The sequence below is a fragment of the Carassius carassius genome, chromosome 44, assembly GCF_963082965.1.
Source record: "Carassius carassius chromosome 44, fCarCar2.1, whole genome shotgun sequence".
NCBI classification, from domain to species: Eukaryota; Metazoa; Chordata; class Actinopteri; order Cypriniformes; family Cyprinidae; genus Carassius; species Carassius carassius.
This window is the reverse complement of record NC_081798.1, coordinates 21,191,737-21,202,072: the sequence shown is the minus strand read 5'-3', so window position 1 is coordinate 21,202,072 and position 10,336 is coordinate 21,191,737. Positions and strand designations below refer to the sequence as shown.

Here is a 10,336-nt window from a genome sequence, read left to right as displayed (position 1 = left end):
GTGAAGTTGTATACATCTGGGAGGTCTTGTTGCAACAAAGCAGCTGTCATTATGATGAATGGGAATGATGGCAGCTTTATTCATCAGATCTATGGGTTGCATACTATTCTATATATGCTATAATGCAGACAATAAAAGTAGCTTGGGAACATATATTCTAAACTTAGCCTATGATTTGCTAGTTGGAAGCAGGTGGTATTTGTATAACAACGTGTTTTTCAAATGTATAATACTGGTAATGCATTTCTAAAATAATTTATTCAATGATAAAATAATGTATAACAATTTATATTCCCATCATAGAAAGCATATTATTGGACAACAACAAAAAATATACAGTCTTGAGCAGGAAATGATGTCGTAAATATTATTTGCATATGCTAAGTTTATTTTGTCAGCTTTTGGAAGTACACAGGCATATAGATTTCCACCAATTTAACAGAAGTCCATGAAGTCCAGTGTCAAAAAGTTATCAGATATCAATATCAGATATTGTATAGGGTTTTTAGCATGTTCTTGATACCAGTGTATGTGCATACAGGAAATTATAGACCGGAAGAACAAAAAATAACAACTGTAATATCCAATTTTGTTGTTGTTAGCTGTTGTAAGAATGTTTTAAGGAGTCTGATATGTATTTTGTGACAAAATAAACTACTGTTCAAAAGTTTTGGGGTCTGTAAAATATTAGTTAATACATTTTTAATCTTATGCTAGCCTATGCTGCACTGATTTGACAAAAAATACTGTAAATGTTGTTATAATATATTGCATTGTTTTTTATTATATTTTTTCAAAATTGAATTCCGGTTACATCAAAAATATTTCAGCAGCCATTACTCCAGTCTTCATGTACTGTCAGTCTGTCACATTATACTTAATAAATAACTATAACTTGCTGATATGGTACTCAATAAATATTTCTTATTACTATCAATGCTGAAATACATTGTGCTACTTAGTATTGTATGGAAATTATGATATGTCTTTGCTGGATTCTTTGATGAATAGAAAGTGTCAAAGAAACACATATTTTACATAAAAATAAGTGTACTGCCACTTTTGACCAATTAAATAAATAAAATATTGTCTTTATATTATGTTTATATTATAAAAAAATAATAATAAACTCACTGACCCTAAACCTTTGAACGATAGTGTAGTTGAACTGGCAATATTGCAGTTAATATGTACACAGTTATATTTGCAAAAGATGGTATTTGCAATGTACAAAGACTTCTGTTCTATAAAAAAGTAAAAAAATAAAATAAAATAAAATACAATATATGACTTAGCCTTTAGCTGCTTAGTTCAGGAGCTGTGAAGTGTCTCTTTCTTGATTGTTTTTTTTTCTGCATTGTGGAGTTGTTTTCGGCATGACACTTTGGGAACGCTAGATCTCCACCAACTTCAGCTAGGCTCTGATTGGCAGGCTGAGATGAAGAGGTGGGCATATGCGTCAGTGCCAGGCACACGTCACCCACCTTTAGTCGGCGGCATTGTAGTCTGCAGGTTTGACTTGTATGTTGAGGGTTACAGGAGGACCAGCCATAACCGCAAACAAAGAAGGGCAGCCCTTCACTCACCTCCAGTGACAACTGAAGAAAAAATGTAAATATTTTAAAGACATACTTCTCCAGAAATTGATAAGAGTGTTATAATTTATTCCTTATGTCTATCCCTGTTTCTGTTGCATCAGCAGCCAATAAGCTTGTTGCTCAACATTTAAACACTTGGCCAGTGTTTGCTTAGTAGTTTGCAACATGCTTCAAAAACCCTCCATCTTCCCCAGCTTCACCTGTAAAGATCGGTTAAGGGTAATTTTATTTTTGTTAATAGTAATTTAATTTATGCTTCAGCTGGCTGCCCTCATCTCCACCAAAACGCCTTCTGCAAAGCGACGGAGAACCCAAAGGACAGAAGAGGAGGATTTAGACTATGAGCTAGTGTCTGTTTGGGGTTTGTATTTTTCTGGTTCTTCTCTCCAGACCAGCAGGGGGAGCTCTTCTCTTGTTTGTTTTTCACTTTCCCACTTTGATTTTTTTTCAGGCACAGCATGAGTAGAATTGTTCAAATAGAGCAACTGGTGATGGTTCCACTGAATATTGTTTTAAAAATATTCTTTATTGAATGTATGTAATAAAGAACCTAGAAGTGGGTTGTTTTTCATATCATGATTCTCTGACTTTGTGGTTTGTGGTTTTTTTATTTTTATTTTTATTTTTTGCATCAGCAGCCAATAAGCTTTGAATCTTCAACATTCAAAAACTTGGCCAGTGTTTGCTTAGTATTTTGCAAAATTCCTCAGAAACCCTTCATCTTCCCCAGCTCCACATGAATATATCAGCTATGAGGTAATTTAATGTACGTAATATGTGCAATGGTAGTATTTCTTAAAAGCTCAAAGTAGTAGCATGTCTGTGGATGTATTGGCAGTCCCAAGTGTTAGTACTTGCTCTGCCGCAGCAGAAGCATCAGACCATATTCTGCCAAGACCAAACGCATTAACATTGACAGGTATATTATCACGTTAATCTTTCTGAGAGTTGTCATGACAGAACTGTGTTCAAAACACAAAAATAGCCTAGGCAGGACATAGTTTCTTTTGTGTTTTACAGACAGTTTGAATAGTAAGATTAATGATTGTTTTAAAATCCGATGTGCAGCAAATCAGCAGTATTTTTTTCCCTTACCTGTGAGCGGTCATGCTCAATCTCCACACGTAAACATGAGAGCGTTGGGGTCTGTGATGGAGTCATCTTCAACACAGTGAAACGCTTCAGTGTCAGCTCAGGATGTAACTGAGCACACCGCTCCAAATCCTCCATCTTTAAATCCTCCACCCGCTTCAGCCGGCCGCCCTCGAGCTCCACCAAAGTGCCTTCTGCAAAGCGACGGAGAACCCAAAGGGCAGAAGAGGAGGATTTAGTCTGTGAGCTAGTGTTTGTTTGGTGATTGTGTTTTTCTGCTTCTTCTTCTCTCCAGACCAGCAGGGGGAGCTCCTCTCTTGTTTGTTTTTCACTTTCCCGCTGTGATTTTTCAGGCACAGCATGAGTAGAGTCGTACAAAGTGAGCGGCTGGTGATGTTTGTACTCAATACTGTGTTTAAAATATTCTTTATTAGAATCTGTATGTAATAAAGAACCTAGCAGTGGGTTGTTTTTGACACAATGTCTCTCACGATCTGTTTTAGTGCAGATTCTATAACTTTGTGGTTCGTTGTACCAATGTGAATATCTCGGTCTCTCTTTTTGCATGTACATTTTGACTTCCTCATTTGGAATATCTCTTCTTGGAGCATCCCTAACAACCCCTCTATAAAAATATGAAGCTGACAATGGGTCAATTTGTGGATTATGCAGCTTTCTGAAACCTTTGACAAGTCCATGTCCTATTTCTGGAGGTAAATAACTCCAGTATGAAGTGCCCCTTCCAATACTGTGCAGCGTATGTGGGTCGCTGACAAGTAATTTCGATGAAGGTGGTAGATACCTACTGCTAGTAGAGTTCAGACTCGGTGAAGGATGGCTCTGATTTGCTCCTATAACACATGAGAGGTTTGGGCTTGTGACAGAGCCTAAATCATACCTGTAAGTATACAAGTTAAATCCATCTGTGACAACATCAGGCATGGATTCACGTATTTGTCTAGATCTTCTGTATAATAAATCCTGATTCCAAAAGGGTGAAGGGGTTTTAAAAATGGGTTCGGATGGCTGTTCATTTGGTACAGAATCCCATTTTTCTAAGACTGAGGAGGAACTTGTATTTTTTGCCATGAGCACAACAAAGATCATTCAATATCACATTAGATATAAATGCTGTGCTGTCCTCTTCTTTTTCTCGTTAAAACAACTTTTTTAGTAGTTGTGGGGAAATGTCAATTGCATTGCATTTTTTATGGTGGAAATTTGCTTATGGGGAAGAATGAGACCATTTGAGATGTTATCAGGAAATGCTGTGAAGATATTTTGAGGGCATAAGCACTTTCTGAAAGATTAAAGTTCAGCTGAGTAAGATGCTAATACTTGTTTAAATTATTGTGATGAGAAGAATGATTTAGGACTCAAAGGAGACACGTGGCTTCATATTGACTGGGGTACTATTGGGTGGTGTCTGAAAAAGAAAAAAAAAGTGTAAATTAGATGATGTTAGATATAATTGTAGATCTCATTGTAGCAAAACCCACCTTTAAGCAGCAGTTATGCTGTATTTAAGAATGAAGGAACATTTTAAGTTTAAAGATACAGTATATTATAAAGTATAATGCTTACTATGTTATGCTTTTATGCTGGCGTAACATTGATGTTGGTTATAAACTTTCTTTCCAAGTTAAATATATATATATTACACTACCGTTTCATTTTTTTCTTCCATTGTACACTGTTGATACACATTTCATCAGACCAACCCCCCCCCCCCCTTTTTTTTTTTTGTTTTTTTTAATTTTCATTTATTGTAAGTAAACATTTAACATTCAAATAACCAGCTGGTCACCACTTTTGATTGTGGAATAAATAAATATTGCGGGGAATTATGCATGCAAATATTATATTTCTTCAATGGTACAATGCTTCATACATGCCAATAGGTGTCAGTATAAAGTCTAAGACCACTGTTGTATCAGCCAATGAAACCAGTAGTCTCTCAACAATCTATGCAGTATCAGGTGACCAAAGAGGTAATAGGTGCCATAAACAGGGCCATGTCCCCTCTTGTTTTATAATCAAACAGTTTCCAAGGTCCTGTATTTCAAAGACTGGCTAACTAAAACTGATCCCTCTTATTTTGTATTGCTTCCCTTCGAACACCTGACTCCATTCTAGTATATAGCGGCATCCTGTCACAATTCAAAATACCTGATAAAATCAAGCCTCGTCCTAAATTTTCTCTCACTGAATATCCTGTTTCACTCAGAAATTAAACAAAATTTGAATATTGTTTTTAATAACTTAAAGATTATTACTGTCAAGGTAGTGTAATTTTGATTTGAAATGAGCTGCTTAATTTATGGCACTTTCTTGTTTCTTAATATTTCCTTTAACTGTTAATATAAGAATTTTTTTTGTTCAAGTGTAACCCTGCAGAAATGTGCTCTATACTTTCCAAGTGTCTCTTCGCTAACCATTTGATAGCTTAATGGTACACTAATAACAGCATTCAGCTGCAGACGACCTGCCTCACTCCAGCTTTTAGTCTATAAACTTCAGTCTGCCCCCGAGTCAGGGCGTTTCTATGGCAACACATTTTCCATAATAACAGTGCATGTTTGACTGCCATGAGGGTCAAGATTAAAATAACTAAGGCCAGTAGGAGAGGTTACAAATACGTTTTGGAATGAAATGAATTAAGAACAACTCAATCTTTGTTAAATCTAATTTCTGAATGGGACGCACCTGGTCCATTACAACATTTCTTTTGATTTTCACCCCAAATGCAGTGTTAGACTTATGAATGTTTTAAATTCCCACGCTGTCAGAAAGACATTATGCTTATTACACAGTATCAGCTGAAGTATGAACTGTGGAAAGAGGTATTTACCTATTCAAAAGCCTCAGCTGTTTATTCAAATGAAATGATGTCATCCTGTATTTATAGCTCTCAATCTACACATACATTTTCAGGTAATGCTATACAAAACATTAACACTATTTGAATAAGTGATAGGCAAATACAATAATTGCTCTTTTCATTGGGACAGAAGATAGAATTTTTATGCAAAAAGTGAATATTTGTCATGGAATGTCATAGTGCTAAAAATTAATTTAACCCTAATGAGCTGAACAATCCAAGAATTCATCTCAGTTCTGCAACCCATCTACAGCATGATAAAACTATCCATGGCCAAACAGTTCAAGAGGAATTCTAAATTTCAAACAATTCTAAAATTCTAAATATATAACACATAACAGCAATATACCATGTATATTGTTAAAGAGGAGGTTCTGACTGTGGTAATATTGTACTGCTCTCTCTAAAGTTAAACATAAACTGTGCAATAATGTAGGCTGACTTATGAAAGCAAAAGTGTTATGAAATGAAATATTTTAAATAGTAGTTTCATAACAACATAACTTGTGCTCAATTACATTTACATTACTAAAAAAACAAACAAAAAAAACCTAACAAAATTCTAAAGTGCAAATTTTTGACTAAATAAAAGGAAGTGTCAAATATAGAGAAGTGCCACGACACACAACACATCAATAATAAAAAAAGACCTTACCTTCAGTTACCCTTTGCATTACATAACATAAAGGTCTGTGCTGTTGAAATGCTGTGCTTCCAGTTGTGATGCTGACTTACATGTAAACTCTTATTTTCATTCCTCCTACTCTCTCTCAGTTTCTCCCACTCTCCTCTCAACTCTGTCTGACGGCTGATGCTCTCTCTTTGTCTCTCTGTCTCTCTCTCTCTCTCTCTCTCTCTCTCTCTCTCTCACACTCACACACACACACACACACACACACACACACACACACACACACACACACACACACACACACACACACACACACACACACACACACTAACTGTTGCTCTTTATAATATACTTTGTAGGTGTATGTAGATACAGAGCTAATTATTTAGACAAATGTACAGAAATGTAAATTGCTAGGTTGTTAAGGCTTTCGGAGTTTCATGATCTGAGCATATGTTCCTGTGCATTCAAGGTGTTTATGTGGTTGTTAGCACATTGCTAAGCAGTTGTTAGTGTGGCAGTCTTCAGGGAATTGTGTGTTAAAAAGTACAGACTTTGGTTCCTGCCGGTACTGAAATGTAAAAAAATATGTCTGCGATTGGCTACAATGAATTGCTTCACGCTCTTCGCCAAACACTTACACAGATAGACATGGGAACATATGAAAGCTGTGTCTACCAGCGGATCTGTCAGCTGAATCCTAATATATCTGCTCAGAGACAGATCATCTGATAAGACACAGCTTTCAAACGTTCCCGTGTGTATCTGTGTAAGCACTCGGTGAAGAGCGTGAAGTGATGATCGTTGTAGCTAATCAAAGACATCTCTGTTATATAGGCATATAGCATGTGAATACAATGGACAATCAGAGGTGTTCAAGAATACGCTGAACAGCGCTCAAGATGCTTGTGGGAAATGCTGGTATCATCACATTTTTTTTTAAATTTCAATACTGACTGATCCTGAAGTTGACAACGCTTGCTATGCAGTTTCTAGGGTAGAATCCAGGGTGTTGTTAAGGTATTCTGAAGTTTTAATACATAGGACATATATTAAACAATTGCTAGGATTTTGGGTTGGTATCTGTGTTGGATGGTTGCCAGGGTATTCCTATGCAGTTGCTTGGGTCTTCTGGGCTGTTGTTGTGGCATTGCTATGCATTTAATAAGGTGTTTTTTAGAATGTTGCAAACTTGCAATGCAGTTGCTGGGATATATGCAAAGGTGCTGGTTGTTAGTTATGTTCTGAGTCCTTGTATATGGTTGCTAGGGTGCTCTTGGTCATCGGCAGGATGTTCATGTGCAGTTGTTAAGGTGTTTGGTGCTTGTTCACACATTGCTAAGCAGTGGCTAGAGCATTCTGGTTGGCTGTCAGGGCTTTGTAATGCAGTTGCTAAAGAGTTGTAGATTGTTGCAATGCAGTTGCTAGGGTAGAAGCCATGGTTTTATCATAAAGTTAATAAGGTGTTCTGAGGTAATGTTAATGACTTTCTCAACTGTTGCAAGGATTTCTGGGATATGTCTATAGTGTTCTGAGTGGTTGGGTCTAATGTTACTATGGTAACAAATTGATAAATAATTGCTTGGTGGTTGCCATTGGCATTGTTATGTACAACCCGAATTCCGGAAAAGTTGGGACGTTTTTTAAATTTTAATAAAATGAAAACTAAAAGACTTTCAAATCACATGAGCCAATATTTTATTCACAATAGAACATAGATAACATAGCAAATGTTTAAACTGAGAAAGTTTAAAATTTTATGCACAAAAAATTAGCTCATTTCAATTATGATTTCTGCTACAGGTCTCAAAATAGTTGGGACGGGGCATGTTTACCATGGTGTAGCATCTCTTTTTCTTTTCAAAACAGTTTGAAGACGTCTGGGCATTGAGGCTATGAGTTGCTGGAGTTTTGCTGTTGGAATTTGGTCCCATTCTTGCCTTATATAGATTTCCAGCTGCTGAAGAGTTTGTGGTCGTCTTTGACGTATTTTTCGTTTAATGATGCGCCAAATGTTCTCTATAGGTGAAAGATCTGGACTGCAGGCAGGCCAGGTTAGCATCCGGACTCTTCTACGACGAAGCCATGCTGTTGTTATAGCTGCAGTATGTGGTTTTGCATTGTCCTGCTGAAATAAACAAGGCCTTCCCTGAAATAGACATTGTTTGGAGGGAAGCATATGTTGCTCTAAAACCTTTATATACCTTTCAGCATTCACAGAGCCTTCCAAAACATGCAAGCTGCCCATACCGTATGCACTTATGCACCCCCATACCATCAGAGATTCTGGCTTTTGAACTGAACGCTGATAACATGCTGGAAGGTCTCCCTCCTCTTTAGCCCGGAGGACACGGCGTCCGTGATTTCCAACAAGAATGTCAAATTTGGACTCGTCTGACCATAAAACACTATTCCACTTTGAAATAGTCCATTTTAAATGAGCCTTGGCCCACAGGACACGACGGCGCTTCTGGACCATGTTCACATATGGCTTCCTTTTTTCATGATAGAGCTTTAGTTGGCATCTGCTGATGGCACGGCGGATTGTGTTTACAGACAGTGGTTTCTGAAAGTATTCCTGGGCCCATTTAGTAATGTCATTGACACAATCATGCCGATGAGTGATGCAGTGTCGTCTGAGAGCCCGAAGACCACGGGCATCCAATAAAGGTCTCCGGCCTTGTCCCTTACGCACAGAGATTTCTCCAGTTTCTCTGAATCTTTTGATGATGTTATGCACTGTAGATGATGAGATTTGCAAAGCCTTTGCAATTTGACGTTGAGGAACATTGTTTTTAAAGTTTTCCACAATTTTTTTTACGCAGTCTTTCACAGATTGGAGAGCCTCTGCCCATCTTTACTTCTGAGAGACTCTGCTTCTCTAAGACAAAGCTTTTATAGCTAATCATGTTACAGACCTGATATCAATTAACTTAATTAATCACTAGATGTTCTCCCAGCTGAATCTTTTCAAAACTGCTTGCTTTTTTAGCCATTTGTTGCCCCCGTGCCAACTTTTTTAAAGACCTTTAGCAGGCATTAAATTTTAAATGAGCTAATTAAGTGGATAAAAGTGTAAAATTTCTCAGTTTATACATTTGCTACGTTATCTATGTTCTATTGTGAATAAAATATTGGCTCATGTGATTTGAAATTCCTTTATATTTCATTTTATTAACATTTAAAAAACGTCCCAACTTTTCCGGAATTTGGGTTGTAGTTGCTAGGGTGTTCTGAGTGGTTGTTAGAGCTTTTCTGCATGATTGTTCGAGATTTTTGTCTTGTGCAAGAATGTTGCTATGCATTTGATAAGGTATTGCGAATGTTAATTAATTGCAATGCAGTTGCTAGGCTAGAAACTAGTGGGTTGTCATAAGGTTGCTAAGGGGTTAACAGTAATGCCTTTTTAATCAGTTGTTTGTTAGCATTTCTTCATGATCTAGGGGGTTCTCAGTTGCTAGAGCACTGTCGGTGGTTGTCAGGGCAGTGCTTGGTTGCTAAGATTTTCTTAGTTTTCTGTGTTTAATAAGGTGTTGTTAGTGCATGTTAGTCATTGATATGCAGTTGCTAAGGTGTTTTGAATGGTTGTTAGGACTTTGCTATGTGGTTGTTAAGGTTGTCTCTTGCAAGAGATTTGCTACACATTTAATAAAGTGTTGTAAATGTTTGTTAGTATGTTGCTATGCAGTTGCTAGGGTGTTCTGGGTAGATAACGTGATAAAGATGTGATAAAGTCTTCTTGTTGGTTTTTAGCTCATTGCAGTGCTGTTGCTAGTGCAGACCAGATTGCTGTTGTATGGTCTCTAAGGTATCCTGCATTAATAATGTTAATACATTTCTAAAGCTGCTAGAATTTCTGATATATCTATGGTGTATCTGTGGTGTTCTGGACTGTTAAAATTATGCTAAAGTGTTAATGCTGGTAAAATGTTGTTATGAGGGCAGATGCCAGAGTCTTGTTACATGGTTTTTAAGTTGTTCTGAGTGGTTAGCAGAGCTTTGCTTTGTGGTTGCTAGGGTTTTGTGTCTTTTGTGTTGTGTCTGCTATGCAGTTGCTAAGTGTTCTGACTACTTTTTTGCATGTTGTATTGCAGCTGCAATGAAAGATGTCAGTGTTGTTATATGGTCGCTAAG

The 10,336-nt window shown here is 37.0% G+C and overlaps 2 protein-coding genes across 2 annotated transcripts in view; one reads left to right on the top strand and one right to left on the bottom strand.

The window, feature by feature from the left end:
* LOC132126715 (small integral membrane protein 7) overlaps positions 1–10,336 on the top strand; it is a 224,619-nt gene that overhangs the window by 17,686 nt on the left and 196,597 nt on the right. The gene's annotated exons all lie outside the window — the stretch shown is intronic.
* Positions 824–4,096, bottom strand: LOC132126405 (uncharacterized). The gene is made up of 2 exons (XM_059537645.1): positions 2,694–4,096; positions 824–1,598 (listed from the first exon to the last, which is right to left on the bottom strand). The coding sequence occupies exons 1-2, from the start codon at positions 3,795–3,797 to the stop codon at positions 1,299–1,301; spliced, it is 1,404 nt and encodes a 467-aa protein (XP_059393628.1). The 5' UTR covers positions 3,798–4,096; the 3' UTR covers positions 824–1,298.

Excerpts from the sequence above, each read along its gene's own strand:
- LOC132126405 (XM_059537645.1), bottom strand. The coding sequence starts at position 3,797 with ATGATCTTTGTTGTGCTCATGGCAAAAAATACAAGTTCCTCCTCAGTC. Across the intron at positions 1,599-2,693 it reads TTGAGCATGACCGCTCACAG|TTGTCACTGGAGGTGAGTGA; the intron begins GTAAGGGAAAAA and ends TTTTTTCTTCAG.